General features: G+C 45.3%; 1 protein-coding gene across 1 annotated transcript in view; it reads right to left on the bottom strand.

Annotated features, from left to right (window-relative positions):
* Positions 1-17200, bottom strand: part of VPS53 (VPS53 subunit of GARP complex) — a 125313-nt gene that overhangs the window by 32582 nt on the left and 75531 nt on the right. The window contains exons 14-17 of the mRNA XM_061389534.1: positions 11820-12062; positions 8534-8681; positions 2677-2759; positions 1398-1476 (exon numbers count right to left, since the gene is read on the bottom strand). Of these exons, the coding sequence (XP_061245518.1) occupies positions 1398-1476; positions 2677-2759; positions 8534-8681; positions 11820-12062 (553 nt within the window). The remainder of the gene's footprint in view (positions 1-1397; positions 1477-2676; positions 2760-8533; positions 8682-11819; positions 12063-17200) is intronic.

The raw sequence follows: 17200 nt of genomic DNA, 5'->3' as shown, positions 1-17200 counted from the left end.
CTTTTTCTGTAAAGGGCCAGACTGTTAATATTTTACGCTTTGCTAGCCATCTGGTCTCAGCTGCAGTTACTTAATTCTGCTGTTGTAGCACAAAAGCAGCCATAGATAACATACAATGAATGAGTGTGGCTGTGTGCCAATAAAACTTTATCTGGCAGTGGGCCAGATGTGGCTCACCAGTTGTAGCTTGCCAACCACTGCTCTAGAAGGCTCAAAGAGTGGACGGCTTTGTGTTATTTGGCTTAGAAATCAATGAGGGACTTTCCTGGTGGTCCAGTCTTTAAGACTCTGACCTCCTAATGCAGAGGGCCTGGGTTTGATCCCTGGGCAGGGAATTAGATCCCATATGCCACAACTAAGACCTGGTGCAGCCAAATAAATAGATGTTAAGGGGGAAAAAATATCAATGAAGAATTGCTTATTTCCAGCTTAATCAACAAATATGACAGTCTTCTCTATTCTCTGTGGTCCATGCACTCAAGGTATTTACATTAGGGAGAAAAGACACAGGCATCTAAATGCCAAAGAACAACATGAGGCCAGGCATGGGAAATGCCAAGGGAGAGGCCAGGGGACTGAGGGCTGACGGACCCATGATACTAGAAAACCAGAGGTGGGAGTTCCCTGGTGGTCCAGAGGCTATGACTCTGCACTCCCAACGCAGGGGGCCCAGATTTGATCCTTGGTCAGGGAACTAGATCCCCCATGCTGCAACTAAAGATCCTGCCTGCTGCAATGAAATAAGTATCTAAAAGAAAAGAAAACCAGGGTCTGCAACCTGATCAAATAACCCTGCACAGTCACCAGAATTCAGAAAGAGTTGGAAAAACCTCTGAGTGGCAGGAATGAAGATGAGTTAGAAGTGACTGCCTTAAGCACACCACCACCAGGGCTTCCCTGGTGACTCAGCTGGTAAAGAATCTACCTGCAATGCAGGAGACCCAGGTTCGATCCCTGGGTGGGGAAGATGCCTTGAGGAAGGGAAGGGTTACACATTCTAGGATTCTTGCCTGGAGAATTCCATGGACAGAGGAGCCTGGTGGCCTACAGTCCACGGGGTCCAAAAGAGTCAGACACGACTGAGCAACTTTTCACTTTCACCCATTCTAGGGAGGCCACACAAAGGGCTTTCCGCACATGTCAGATGCTGACCAAAGGCAACCTTTCCTTCAAACTCAGGAAGCATACCTGCTCTCCGTCTCATTCTCAAAGGACAAACAACTGACTTCAGGTGCAAGATCAATTGAGCACCTGTGGAAACTCCTGGAGGGCTCCATTCTCCTCCTGATTGGTGCTTTAAGCACTGGAGAGCCCGCAGGAGCTACAGGTGAGGACCGGGAGAGACCACCTGTGCCCACTCTCTGACGTTCAGGAGGCAGCACTTTCTGAAAGCTTACCTTGCTCATGGCTGTAAGGGCGGGGTCACAGGCAGCATCCAGGTCCTGAACCAACAGCTGAATGCTGCTGGAGATGACACTGCAAGTCAAACACACCACTGTGGTCATGGCTTACAGAAGTGACTTGTGAATGACCCACTGACACAGCCCCTTGCCAAGGTTTTAGGCACCTGTGCAAAACCTAGCTTCACCATTTCATCAAAAAAACTCGAGTTTATTTCAAAAAGGAATGAATGACAAGGAGAAGCATCTTGGCTCCACCCTCCTTCTAGCTGTGTGTCTGGTCTCGCTTGGGTGTGTCCCCACTCGGTTAGGACACAAGATCCCGTGGCTCATCTCCCCTGCTGCTATGCCCAGAATCCCTCTTCACTCCTCCCAAAGTACACGCTTGCCTAAAATGTTTAAATCAGACCTTGGAGGGAAAAAAAGGTTGAGAGAAAGAGAGGAAATGACCTAAGAAGAGGACCTGGATTTTTCCTCAGTTAAGTGGCCGATGAGAAAGCTGAAGCTTCTCCTTCCCCAATCTCACTTAAAGACCATGACAAAACTCTGCCAGGTGGCACCAGGGCAAGAACTGATTCCAAAGGCTTTCATCTGAACTCCTTGGACAGACACCCTCCCACCCCAAATACATCCGTGCCCTGCCTACTCCTCCACCTGCCTTCATGGCTAAAATCAGGTCGCTCACCCTTTACATCCTGAAACACTGGAGGTGAGGCTGGCCCTCTGTGGATTGAGGGCAGACAGGAGGCCCTGGACCTGACCTTCCTGCAGGGATGGCTGAGGTGGGAAAGTTCTTCTTCCCTGTTATCCTAGACTGCTGTTGTTGTTTAGTCACTAAGTCGTGTCCAACTCTTTTGTGACCCCATGGACTGTAGCCTGCTAGGCTCCTCTGTCCAAGGGATTTTCCAGGCAAGAATACTGGAGGGAGTTGCCACTTCCTTCTCCAGGGGATCTTCCTGACCCAGGGATAGAACCCAAGTCTCCTGCATTGGCAGTCAGATTCTTTCACTGCTAAGTCACCAGAGAAGGCCATTATTATAGATACTGCAGCAATAAAACCCCTGTAAGCTAAGAATGACTGCATGTGAGGAGGCAGGATATGGGTCAGCTGCACCAACTTCTCAGGCTCCTTAGTGGCTTGTGGAGAAGATAATCCTGATCCAACAGAAGGCTCTGGGAACCTCTCAGGTTCTGCAGTGACCTGAGCTGATGGCCTGAGACACACTGCTCTGCGCAGGGTAAGGGTAGAGTCCAGAGAAGACTTGCAAGTACGCACGTGCTGAACGTGTCCATTTCTCCAGTCAGATTGATTCGTTCAGTCAGACTCACGTCGACCTTCTCCTTGAGTTTCTCTTCCAGCTGAGAGAGAGAGAGAGAAACACGCTTAGTGGTCATCGGAAGGAGCACCGTAGTAAGCCTACTTCACATTTACCGAGTGTGATGATTCGGGTACCATTCTGGGCACTTTTCGTGTATGGGCTCATTTAATTCTCACGGCCCTGTGAAGAAGACTCTATTATGATCCTCACTTGACAGATGAGAGTGTGGAGGCATGGCCTACCCAGCTCTGTGAGTGGGGGGGGGGGGGGAGGGAACTGAATCTCCTCCAGAACCTGTGCTCTCTGGCCCTGTGCTGTATTTGGTTCTCATGACACACCAACAAATTAATTAATTAGTTTTTAAAAGTTGTTTATTTCATCTTTATTTTTGGCTGTGCTGGGTCTTTGCTGTTTTGCTGGGACCTTCTCTAGTCGCAGCGAGCAGTGGCTACTCTTTGTTGTGGTGCACAGGCTTCTCTTGGCAGTGGCTTCTCTCATTGCAGAGCACAGGCTCTAGGCACACAGGCTTCCGTAGTTGGGGCTCACAGGCTTAAGTTGCCCCTCGACAGGTGGAATCTTTCCAGACCAGGGATGGAACCCATGTCTCCTGCATTGGCAGGCAGACTCTTCTCCACTGCACCATCGGAGAAGTCCTAATCAAATTTAATTTTAAAAAGACCCTCATTTTTAGATTACTCCCTGCCCTGTGAATTGCAGGCTCACCCACTAACATTGGAAGCCTTTGGGGGTAGGTGGCAATAAAATCAAAAGTCTTCCCTGAGCGCTGGGATGGACCATTTCCCCACCATATTAAAGTGTTGGGGATACTGAGGTAAACAAAAGGAACACGGTCTCTGCCTCCATCAGCCTACAGCCGAGGGAGGGAAACTGGCTGAGCTCCCAGCCGTCTCGAAGAAAAATACAACTGACTGGGAATTGTAAATATCTCAAAACATCCCAGGAATCGCTTCACTGAGCAGCCCCAAACCCATTTATCACAGAAACTCTATGAATAACCAATGTTTTGTCTTAAATTTAAAAATACCTCTTAGGGGTGGGTAAATTAATGTAACTTTTTGGGAAGGCAATTTATTTAAAAAGCAAACATTTAAATATATACTCTCTTTCGGCCAGCAATTTTGCATCTAGAAAGATATTTCAATGACTGATGAGAACAAGGTACAGAGATGTACGGGAGTTCTTTGCAGTGGCCTTGAACTCAACTGATATTTACTGACAGCCTATTCTGTGCCAGGATTCCCTGATGGCTCAGACAGTAAAGAAACTGCCTGCAATGCAGGAGACACAGGTTCGATCCCTGGGTTGGAAAGATCCCCTGGAGAAGGGAATGGCAACCCACTCCAGTATTCTTGCCTGGAGAATTCCATGGACAGAGGAGCCTTGTGGGCTACAGTCCATGGGGTCGCACAGAGTCGGACACGACTGAGAGACTAATCTATTCTGTACCAGGCTCTGTCATGATGTAGTTTGTGAACAAAAACAGATAAGATCCTCTTCTCATAAAGCTCACATTCTAGTGTTGTTCATATTAGTGAAAAACTAGAAACAATCTGCACGTTTGTAAGGGACTGAGGAGACAAATTATGGCACAGGCTCACAACGGCTTCAACCCGTCAGCTGCTTTTTCCCATTACGTTGAAAATAAAACCCAACTATCCCAACTTCTAATTAAGATGTGGGTCCTCTCTAGCTTTCTGGCCCACATCTTGCTCCCCCTACCCTTGCCTGCTCGGCTTCAATTACAGTGACCACTTAAGGTTCTGGAACACTCTAGGGTCTTTTCCTTCTCAGGGCCTTTACACTTCCTGCTTCCTCTCCCTCTCCCTGCTTGTCCTACCAAGCCAGCTCCCTTGTTTTGCCACTCCCCAGTGCCCAGCCCTTCCAGGCAACCTCCTTCCAACACTCAGGACTCCACTTCATTATTACCTTCTCTGGGAGGCCCTCCTTGACTATTCTACCTCAGCAGGCAATCTCTATTAGCACTGCAACATCTGTTTCTTTCCTAGAACTTCCCACAAAACTTCCTTACTTATATTATCTGGCTCCTCTATTAGTCCTAAGTTCCATGGTAAGAAATTTGTCTACTCTGTTCACCACTGTGAATTAATACCAAATACGGTGCCTGGTGCCTGAAAAGTGCTTCATAAAGAGCTCTTAGAGGAATGAATGGCACACTTATGCAGCTGTTAAGAGTAAGTGTGTTACAATTAATGAACTGGTATTGACACATTATTGGCACTGTATTTTAAGTATTATTTTTCAATTCTTTATTGCTTGGATTCTCAAGTCTCTTCGGTTTCTCCCTTCATTTCTTCTTGCATCCCCCCAACTCCAACCCTCTGTGTTTTTTCTTAAGGAAACTGGTTTGTTTGCCTTGTAGCTTTTCTCATGGTATGATTTTACTGACTGTATCCACAAGGTACTAATTGCAAGTTCTTCTGTCCCTTGTATTTCCTGTAAACTGTAGCTTGATCAGATACAGATTTTACTTATTATTTATTTCTGGATGTGCTGAGTCTTTGTTGCTGCGCAGGCTTTTCTCTAGTTGTGGTGCCCAGGCTTCTCATTATAGTGGCCTCTCCTGCTGTGGAGGCTGGGCTCTAGGGCACGTGGGCTCAGTAGTTGTCATTTCTGGGCTCTAGAGCACAGGCTCAATAGTTGTGGCACATGGGCTTAGTTGCTCCATGGCATATGGGATCTTTCTGGACCAGGGATTGAACCCGTGTCTCTTGCATTGGCAGATGGATTTTTTGCCACTGAACCACCAGGGACACCCCAGATTTTTTTTTTTTTTTTTAAAGAAAACCCCTTCATGGAAAATCCCTGGTGGTACAAGTGGTTAGAACTCAGAGCTTTTACTGCCGTGGCCTGGGTTCAATTCCTGGTCAAGGAACTAAGATCCCACAAGCCGCATGGCACAGTTAAAAATAAAAGACAGAAAGAAAACTCCTTCATGATGATGCTGTGTACTTCCATCAAGAGATAACTGATGTTTGCTTTTCTTTTTGTAAAGTCAGCAATCACTGATGGTCAATGACAGATCCATTATTCCATTAAGGAGGTATAAAAGAATGCTACTCGAATTCTATCTTTTCTTCTTCATTTATTTGCTGAAAATCCACTATAAAGATACACTACCCATTGTCAGTGATTTGGTTATCCTGAGCTACAAGTCAGGTAGGCAAAGCAGGTTAAGAACTTTCCCTCTTTTTGCCAATATTCAATTCATATCAGTGATTTCTTAGTATCTTCCAACGTGGTAACTGAATTAAAAAAAATATCATTGTAACCAAATGGATTTAAACACATTTGATGTTTTCAATCCACTGTAGCTAATCTTCTCAGTGATACTTTTATGTCTCATCTTTGACCAGCAAAGCTGGCTCCTGTAATAAGTTTCCTGGGGCTGCCATAATAAATTACTACAAACTTGGTAGCTTAAAATAGGAAGGTATCCTCTCACAGAATCTGGAGGCCAAAAGCGCAAGGTAAGGGGCTGGCAGGGCTGGTTCCTTCTGGGGGCTCTGAAGTAGCACTATCTCATGCCTGTCCTCTCTCTCCTGGTGGTGGCTGGCAGCCTCTGGTGTTCCCTGGTTTATAGATGCATCCTTCCAGTCTCTGCCTCCCTCATGTGGGCATCTTCGTTATGTCTTAGTGTGTTAAGTCTCTCCCTCCTTTCTAAAGGGCTCCCCTCATAGCTCAGTTGGTAAAGAATCCACCTGTAATGCAGGAGACCTAGGTTCGATTCCTGGGTTGGGAAGATCCCCTGGAAAAGGGAAAGGCTACCCACTCCATTATTCTGGCCTGGAGAATTCTATGGACTGTATAGTCCATGGGGTCACAAAGAGTTGGACACGACTGAGCAACTTTCACTTTTCACTTTCTCCTTTCTAAGGACACCGGTCATTGGATTTAGGGCTCCCCTAAATGCAAGACTGTCTCATTTGAGATTCTGACTTAATTACATCTTTAAAGACTCTATTCCCAAATTAGGTCACATTTACAGGTACCAGGGCTTAGGACCTGGACATATTGTTTTGTACCATAAAACCTGCTACAGCTCCTAAGTCCTTTTTATATGACTCTCATAGTCTTGCTTTTTGTATGATTTGATGTTCCAGGTTCATCTTGTATATCTCCTCAGACCTGGAATTAGTTATTTCTCTAGGAATGACTGGTTCCCTTCAGTGAAAAATGGTATTGAGAGAGCACAGTATAGGTGCCAAAAATGTATTTACTTTTATAATCAATAAAAATAATTTTCTCTAACAAAAAACTGGCTACATCTATTGTTGAGTCATCAGAATGGTCTCTGATCTACTAATTCGTCTAGAACTTCTAAGGATCTCCTTTAAAAAAATAATGCAAACCATATTTAGATGTTCTTTGTAGGATTACTCATAAAAGCAAAAACTGGAAATAGTATAAACAATTATCAGGGATACTGTTAAATGATTTATGGTATAGCCCCTATTGGACTATTATGTAACCATAACAATGATGGCAAGAAAAACATCATAGCAACGGGAGAAATGCTAACACTGTGATGTTAAAAACAAGAGGATATGAAAATGAACTAAGTTAATTATAGAACATATGAAACTATGTTCACAGAAAAGCACAGAAAGAAAGGCTCCAAATTGCTAATATGATTATTTGAGGGTGATGGGATTGAGAGTCATTGATTGCATAGTTCTTTTTGGTATCATGGTTATTTTACTTTTAAAATACCCTATTTATGTGTGTGTGTTTCTCTTTCTACACATACACAGAGAATAGTTAAAATCATGCTTCTTCATCAAAGAACTCTGGGTCCTGCCTTGGAGGTCCTCATAGATACTGTCGTCCTGCCCTGGAAGTTCTGACACTAAACAGGTGGCTGTCTCTGGCTCCAAGGCCAAAACTTCACAGGTTATTCCCCGTGTGACTCAGTGTGACCATGTCCCCAAGAAGGACATATTACTGCCCCCGCCTCTGGCTGGCTTAACCTTAACTGTGAAGTTCTGGGGGGACCCTTCTTCTCTGGCCTCCTGTGTTCCTGCTCTGGCTCACATGTGCTCCAAGCTATAACTGTCTGAACCGTAAGTCATGCCTGCCTTCCTATGATCTAGGCATGCGAAGTAAGAAATCCCAAAAGGGAGGAAGAACGGAACCTTCCCCAGTTATTTTTCTTTCTCTTGACCTTAGGTGAATTCCAGAGCCAACGTGGAAAGGAACTTCTAATCCCACGTTGAAGGCTGGATGGAAAATTCTTCTGGGTCTTCCTTCTGCTAATGGGAGCTCCAGCAGGGGCATCACCCTTTCCTGCTTCCCGGTTCCTGAACGTCAGCATCCAAACAATGGTTATTTGTTTCGGCAGAATAGAGAATGCTCCATAAACTTCAGGAGACACATAAGAGCCCAGAGGGTTTTTGCTGAGCCTGGTAACCCTCCTGAGAACAAAACCAGTGGTTGTGACTCAGCACCACCAAGTCTGGGGCCTAGCACCACTAAGCCTATTACTGTTTTTCATGTATGAGAGACAAGGCTACCGACCTATTTTCAAGAGGGCACATCATGCCCTCGGAGTGGCTTACACAGCTCCAGGGAGGAGGCTGGTCAGTCTTACCCAGCCTCCTTTTAACACGGTCCTTCTGCGCAGTGGCTGCTGGGTCTGTCTTCTGGCTGGACCTCAAGTTGTTTCCTGGGGGAGGCCAGTGGGTCTGCCCGAGGTTGTGTGGTCTTCCACCTGAGCTTGGTGGCCCATACAGCTCAGGAGGAGCAGGGGGCACGTGGGTGGCTGGGGTGGCTAACCTGCTGGGTGGTGGCCAGGCAGTACTCTGCAGTGCTCAGGATGCTGCAGATGAGGCAGAGCTCCTCCAGGGTGAACTTGGCCGCCTCGGAGCCCTCCTTTTCCTTGAGCAGGCTGCTGATGGTCAGCCCGCCACTGCTGCTTGTGGTTCTGAGGAAAAGCAACAGGAACTAGTCAGGCCGGGACCTCTCCCTGGCTTCCTGACCTGGAAACAGCACATCTTAAGAAAAAGAAAAGGGGGAAGGAAAGGCTGGACGTGGCCCAAACAAATCCACACACAATGAGGCCCTTCCGAGTGACCTGACCTTGACGGTCATGTGTTTAAAGCTCTCTGACCATCAGAAATAGGAAGAGACAATCCCAACAGTGAGCCAGTTGTCAGTCATATTAACTACGATGACGCTCAGGCTCAGAGAGAAGGCTGCTGAGCGGCTTCTTTGCTTAGCCTGGAATTTCCTAATCTGCACAGCTCATTCAGGATCACCCAGAGCACAAGCGCTGGTTCCCCAATTGTTTTTCTCAGTTCAGAAAATTCTGCCTGGGAATCTGTGCTTGTGGAGGGGTTCAAGAGCGAAGGTTAACACACGGTTCCTGGCCAAAGTCCTGACTGCCTCAAGAAACACAAAAGCATCTCATCTCTTCCTATTGATCTAATCATGTGATCACAATATAGGAAAATGCAGTTTTTAAAATAACTTCCTGTAGTTATAAAATTTAAACTGTGAGATTCTGTTTGTTTTTTTTTTTTTTTGCCATACTGTGTGGCATGCAGGCTATTTTAGTTCCCTGACCAGGGGTCAAACCTGCACCCCTTGCAGTAGAAGGGTAGTCTTAACCCCTGGACCACCAGACAAGTCCAAGATTCCACTTTTTAGAAAGAGAATTCAATGACACTTACCCTTAAAAAAATAAAAAAGGAGAGATTCTCTTCCTTAAAAAAAAAAAAAAATCCTAAACTTGCCAGTCTTCTTGGTAATTAAAGATTTGAAGACATCTTAATCTTTTTTTTTTAGTACCTCTAAGGGTATAAGGACATGGCCCTCTCTTCCACTATGGGTTAGAAGCAACTGTGTAACCATTTTGGAAGTATATTTCAGGAGCTTAGAAAAAAATCTTTAGACTGTTTGATCCAGTAGTTCTACCTCTGTTCAAGGATGCTTTTCTGAGTGTTATTTGAAATACCAAAATAGTGAACCCAATGTAAATGGTCAATTAAGAGAATGGTCAAAAAAAAAAAAAAAAAAAAAAATCTCAGAAGTTAACTCAGGGTCTTCTGCATGTGGGAACATCTCGGCATCATGATGTTCATGATGCTAAAAAAGTGTCTTGACTGGAACTTCCCTGGTGGGCCAGTGGCTAAGATTCTGCACTTCCAAGGCAGGGGGCCCAGATTCGCTCCTTGGTCAGGGAACTAGATTCTGCAGGCTGCAACTAAGAACCGGGCTGCAGTCAACTAAATTTTAAAAAAACAACAACAAAAGTGCTGGATGAATATTTTTACTGTGCTAACTGTCTTCTGCTCTTCTCTTCCGTGTGGCAGACTGACTTCCACACACTTATCTCCCAGGCTCCCTGGCCCTCTGGTCTCCTGTTGGTTTCTGCCAACAGCCATGGCTGCAGCAAGTCAGAGAGGTTGAGCAGAGAGGAGTCTGAGTGACAACCAGCGCTCCTGCTCCCTCTGCTTCAGCATGGTCCTGGCAGTGACCACCTTTGGCCACAGTTCCATGGGGCAGCCCTCTGTCCACAGCCCCAGCTCTCAGAAGAATTTTAAGGGAGTAACAATCACCCAAGTGTTTGGTGCTTCAGAGGCCTCCGCTGGTTCCTTTCACCTGCCCCACTGCTCTGAACAGTGGCTTTACTGACAATACACCCCAGCCATGTACCATTTGTTTCCTGCTGTGACACTGACTAATACACACAGAAAAATGCACACAGCATGATGTGAAGTGAAAGCAGCAGGGTACAAACCTAACTGTAAGCACTGCAGTCCCAATCCTGTCAAACAAACAAAAGCACACAGTTGCACACATGACATATATAGAGAATAGAAAAATGTACTGAAAAGTTCAATTTGTCTTCTCTGGGTGGTGGTTTTTTTTTTTTTAAATCTTCATCTTTGTGCCCTTCTGTGTTTTCCAAACTATAACAAACTTACGTTATTTTGAAAATCAGGATACCAGTTATTAAAAACTTAAAAATAATGTTAATCATATTCAAATAAATCCTCATTGGTGAAATATTACCTGTTAACTTTAAATGTCTTGCAGAGCCTAGGGCTTTTCTTTCCTCCTAATAATGTAAAACTCCTATATATGATACATTTTAGTGACCATGACAGCAGCTCATTCCAGAACTGCTGAATTTAGCTATGGGGAAGATTTATAATTACTAAATTCTGAAGCATTGCTTTAGATCATATTCTATTATAGTAGAAATTACTATATATCCCAAGTATCTCTAAAATTCTAGTTGAACGATCCATTTTATTTCAAGTGATAAGAAATATGGGCTTCCCACGTGGCACCAGTGGTAAAGAATCCACCTGCCAATGTAGGAGACTCCAGAGACATGAGTTCGATCCCTGGGTCAGGAAGATCCCCTGGAGGAAGAAATGGCAACCCACTCCGGTGTCCTTGCCTGGGAAATTCCATGAACAGAGGAGACTGGGGTCTTGCCTGGGAAATCCCATGCACAGTCCATGGGGTCTCAAAGAGTCGGACACTACTGAGCAACTGAATACTCACACATAATAAAAAATATAACGATGTTTTAGTGCCCCAGAATAATATAGACAAGTCACTATAATTAGGAGCTCTGCTATACAATGACCTCCCCACAACCTCCCAACACTTTTACATATTAGGCTCCATCCAAGACAGCAGGATGTCATAAGAGAGACTCTGGCCTGAATGAAACTGCCCTTACTGTTCGAAAGTCATCTCTACCATCACCCCACATTTTTTTTGCCAAGTACTTATCCCTGAATCACTGAATCCACGTGAACTAAATCCATCTATAATAAGACTGACACCCTGGAGTCCACCGTGCTAGGATGTGACCTATGCTAGGAAATGCCAGAGCGGGCATTTCCTGTGACGGTTCTGATTGGCTAGGGGATCCCACTCGAGAGGAAACCATCTCAGGCCCTTAGAAACTCCATCAGGGGATTTTCCTGATATTCTTAGCAGTCAATAAACAACTTCAGAATGGATTTCCTCAAAGATTTCCATATTTAGGTATATTCAGAAGCTTACTTCACCACTCACACCAGGAAGAACGGGAACTCACTTGGGCAGGTTGCCAGAGAGGATTTTCCAGGCATACTCGCGGAGGTACTTCTGGAAAATAGTGGTCAGGGCGATCATGGGCTCCCCAGTACTGAGCTGCGAGCACTGCACCATGCACTTCTTGTAGTAGACGAAGAGGTCGGCGCAGCTGGGGAGCACGGCACCCCCCTCGTCCGTGTTGGGCTTAGGTGGGCCCTGGGCCTTGAAATCGGCCACAAACCGATCTATCAGCTCTCCAAGGTTTCTAGGAGGAAGAAAACGTGAAATGTCATTTTAGTTCAACAAGGAGAAAGCAATTGTGCTTGACTGCCACCAGGAAATCACTCCTCATGCTTGTTACATTGAAAACTGGACCCATTTTAATAAATCAAAGACAAATATTACATGATATCACTTATATTCAGAAATAACCTGTTCACAGAAACAGACTCACAAACAGAAAACAAACGTATGATTATCAAAGGGGGAAAGAGGGGGTGGGGAAAAATTAGGAGCATGGGATTAACATACTGTATATAAAATGGACAATTAACGAGGATTTACTGTATAACACAGGGAACAACATTCTATATCTTATAATAACCTATATAGGAAAAGAATCAACCTATATAGTTGAATCACTTTGTTGCATACCTGAAATTAACACAATAATGTGAATCAACTATACCTCAATAAAAAACAATTAATTTAAAACACTAAAAAAATTGGACCCATCTTTATCAGTATCATCAACCAACCACCACCACCACCACCACCTCCTCCCACCCCATAATAACATCAATGACAAAATTTGGCATTTGTCTGCTGCTTTACACTTTTCAAGGCATTCCATGGTCACAGTTGATCCCAAACCCCTGGAGGAAAGACAAGGTATTACTGGACACTCTAAGAGATGACAAAATGAAGGCCTGGAAAGTTGGTCACACAATTTAGTGGCAAAGCTGAGCCTAGAATCTACTGCTTAGCTGTGTGCCCTGGTCCTAGTACCATATTAGTCAGCTTCTCTTGCCAGAAGTGAAACCCTACATCATGACAGTCATCATTTTCTGAGCATTTATGCTGCACAGCTCTTTGTAAGCATCACTTCATTGAATTTCACTTGATCATCACAAATAACCTTATGACCTAGGGACTAACACTAACCTCCTTTTTACAAAGCAAGGAACAGAAAAGGACCTTGTCCAGAGTCATACAGCCAGACAGTGGGGGAGGCAGGATTAAAAACCAAGCAGCCTGCCTCCAAACCCCATGGTTTTTACCCACCTACCCTGTGCGTGCATGCATCGCTTCAGCTGTGTCTGACTCTTTGTGAGCCTGCAGTAGCCTGCCAGAGAATCCCTCTGTCCATGGGATTCTCCAGGTGAGAATAATGGAGTGGGTTACCATGCCCTCAGGGGATCTTCCCTACCCAGGGATCGAACCCATGTCTCTTACATCTCCTACATTGGCAGGCAGGTTCTTTACCACTAGTCCCACCTGGGAAGCTCTCCACTCTACCCTACTACTCCTCAAACACAAAAGGTATAATGTCAACAAATACTTAGACATCATTAACCTAAACGTGGGCTTCCCAGGTAGCTCAATGATAAAGAATCCACCAGCCAAGCAGGAGACGTGGGTTCGATCCCTGATCTGGGAAGTTCCCTGAGAAGGAAATGGCAACCCATTTCAGTATTCTTGTTTGGGGAATCCCATGGACAAAGGACTGTGGCAGGCTACAGTCCAGGGGATTGCAAAGAGTCGGATACAATTTAGCAACTGAAAAATAACAATAACCTAAAGATTCCCAGCAGATAGATACCTAAACGAAGAAGAACTGTAACGAAATATTCTTTACAAAAAAATGCTCTCTTTCTCCTTTAATGTAGTTTATTCTTAAAACTTCTGGAATTAAAGGTGCAAGAAATTCTGAGAGGAGAGAAACTATTGAGTGGCTCCAGGCTTGTCCCAGGTCACGGTGGTGATGATGGTTTTAATTTTCGCCCACTTCCCATTCGATCGTCACTGAGTTTGCCTCAGTCACACTGAGTCATCACTGTTCGCATCCCACAGGCCTATATTAATTGGTCCCTGCATAGTTATGCTGTATGAAACATGGGGAAGGGGAGGGTGTTCCCCCCCGCCCTGACATTCTGCATCTTTTTAGGTTACTGTCTGAGGCTACAGGAAACCAGCTGTGCTTTTTACATGTATTTATATAAACGTCAAGAAGAAAAAGACAAGAACCACACGCAGTATCAATTAGCACGAACAGGGGAAGATTGACACTTTACCCAAAAGCTTTTGCTACTATGAGCTTATGATGTCCAGATACAGTCACTCTGCCCTCAAAGGACGTCAGGCCTAGGCTGGTGCACTGTGACGGTGGCGATGGTCAGCAAGCCAAGGAGGAGCTTGACTTTGGAAAGCTCCAAGGTGACCATCCCCCTTCCTCACACCCTCTTCTTGCCTCACCTTTCCATTTAATCTCCCACTTCTCCACGGTGTCCCCACGCTTCAGCTGGACTCCATCTCTAGCCCCCAACTCTGCGCCTTTGCCTGGATGCCTTCCTTGGTGTCTCTCCCGTCGCCATCTGTCCACTGCCCTCCTAGCTCAGCTCAGGGGGCACCCAGACAACCCCTACTCACGCCCATCCTCTATATAATTGCAATTTCTGGCATCTGTAACCCTGACACTTTTTAAAAAAATACACTACTATACAGTGTGAGGATGTCACTTATCCTGGAAACATGCTGACCTTCTCCCATCCTGAGCCTGCAGTGGGCAATGCTCATCAGGAATGGCTGTCTTTCTCACTGATCTCCAGGGTAAATTCAGATCCTTCCTGAGATAGTCCTGTAGCCAGTCCCTTCTTTTAAGGTGAAGTTGGTACAAAAGGTGAAAGCTACTTGCTCTACAGTGGTAGAATCTTCTCTGTGTCACGCATGTTATTATAAGATTCTTGAGAGCAGGGATAAGGTCTCTGTTACTTCTGCTCCTCCCCCTTCATGCTTATGTGTGAAACTAATCTCCAAATTATGTTGGTGCCCAACCTCCACATCTTGTCCCTAAAGGGTGGGAATGGAAGGGCGAGGTGGGGGCAGGGCTGCTGCACAGAGGAGACCTCAGAACAGCAGGCAAGGCTTCCACTAGAGCCCTTCTATGAGAGACTCTAACCTCTGGGTCCATCGTACCTACCAAAACAGGGGCCAGAGCTCTGAAGCATTTTTACTTGACCCTCTCATCTAATTCCCCTGGAAGCTGAAGCCAGGATACTTCCTCATCTGCCTCCTATTTCAGAGCCAAGCTGATGAGTAAGACTGTAAATCAATTATGATCATAGAACAGAGACAAAAATTTCCTCATAAACAAAGCTCTAACAATCTTCCACATTTTGCAGGATGTTCACTGGGTTACTTTGGACACTGTTCTCTGGTGTGAATGAGAAATAAACCAGAGCATCCCACCCCTCTCTTTCACCTAGCACTCTTCATCAGCATGCTGCTATGCCACACGAGACACTGGAAAACGAGCAATCAAGCAGCTTCACGGAAGAGAAGAGGAAGAGTCACCCAGATGGGAAGGGCAAGGTGCATGAGCTGGCACAGTGGGTCCAAACCAATCAAAAACTGACGGAGCACTTAGTATGTGCAAAGTGCTGTGGGCTGTATCAGATAAAAATGAGTTCACCTAAAAATAAAAAAAGCTACCACTTCTTCCAGACACCAAGTGCTACCCTGAGTTTCGGCATGACCTTATAGGAAGAGCTACTGGAGAAAGGGACATGCGCATGCTGACCTGTTGAATGGAATTGTAGACTTGCCCTTTAAGCCCTAAAGCAATCACAATCAAATAAACGTTTATAAAGGGTTAAGTCCTGCTCATGGTGCTGTGAGGATAAAGACACAGTATCCTATTAGGGGAGACAGGACCTTCATGCTTATGATCTTAAGATCTCAAGATGCCAATAAATTGCTAGTTTTGCAGTACAGACACTACAAACAATTTGTTTTAGACAAAGAAAATATGAGAGGAAATCAGACAGAAAATTCCATAGCAGATTCAGGTGAAAGAATAAAGGCCTAGAGTCAGAAGCATAAAGGACTTCCCTGGTGGTCTAGTAGCTAAGACTGCATGCTCCCAATGCAGGAGGGCCCGGTTTCAATTCTAGTACACATCCCCCCAAAAAATTTCTTAAAAAAAAAAAAGTACAGAATACGATGTGAGAGACAGAGGATGGGAAGATGGCGCGGGCTGGCCGAGGCAGAAGATCCCTGCAGTTAGGTTCACACACATCTGAATTCCCACAGCAAGCCAGTGTCGTACCTTTCACCCCTCCATGCTGTGTTCCAAAATGGGTTTTTGGTCTCTCTCTTACCCTAGGCTGTAAGCCTATAAACTAGGTACCTTGCTGCGTGCGTTATAAATACAATCTCATTTAACCCTCAAAGCAGCCCTGATCAGAAGGCATTAATACCCCCATTTTAAAAATGAAAAAACTGATGCTGAGAAAAATAATGTAACTTGCCCTAGGTCACAGAATTTATTGGAGCTAGAATTTGAACTGGGGCCTGACTCCCAAGCCAAGCTCTATCAACTACCCAAGGCTTTGATTTCAAATCTCAAAAGCGCTACACAGACCTGTGGTGTCTCAATGACTGCTCGGATTCACTTTCTCTCCAGCTTAAAGAAAGACATCATGGGTGTGGATGGCGTCTTTTGCCTTCTTCCCTGTAACTTGAGCTTTTAACCCAAGAACTGTATGAGCATTTCAGGGGAGCCATGTAGAATACTGCTGGGAGTGCCGCTGATACGAAAAGCCACCTGGGAACAAAGACTACTTCAGACGATGGCAATAGAGGGAAAGATTAAAACACAGAGAGGAAAACCACACTGCAGACCAAGCTTAGGTAAGGATGACCAAGGCTGTTTTTCCTGGTGGATCTGCAGGCAGCATTCATAGAAATGGTATTTTAATTGGAAAGTACAGGAGAGGTGGCTCCAAAAGAGGAAGATGGTAGTCAGAAAAAGTGGGCAAGAGGATGAGTGTGGGCGAAGCAGCTTAAGACCCCAGGAAGGTAGACAGCTTGTTCATCCAAGGGTACATGCAAGCTTCACAGGTGGCTAAAGAACCTGCATGCCAGTGCAAGAGACATTAAGAGACGCGGGTTCCATCCTTGGGTCGGGAAGATCCCCTGGTGGAGGGCACAGCAACCCACTCCAGTATTCTTGCCTGGAGAAACCTATGGACAGAGGAGCATGGTGAGCTACAGTCCACAGGATCACAGAGTCAGATACGACTGAAGCGATTTAGCACACATATACCCCTTCCTTTTGACTGGGACAGGAGGGTTGGCTCTGGTGTGGTCAGTGGGGTTGGAGAGCCCCAACCCCAGATAACC

The sequence above is a fragment of the Bos javanicus genome, chromosome 19 (assembly GCF_032452875.1).
Source record: "Bos javanicus breed banteng chromosome 19, ARS-OSU_banteng_1.0, whole genome shotgun sequence".
NCBI classification, from domain to species: domain Eukaryota; kingdom Metazoa; phylum Chordata; class Mammalia; order Artiodactyla; family Bovidae; genus Bos; species Bos javanicus.
The sequence above is the reverse complement of the archived record's forward strand: the minus strand, read 5'-3'. Positions and strand labels throughout refer to the sequence as shown.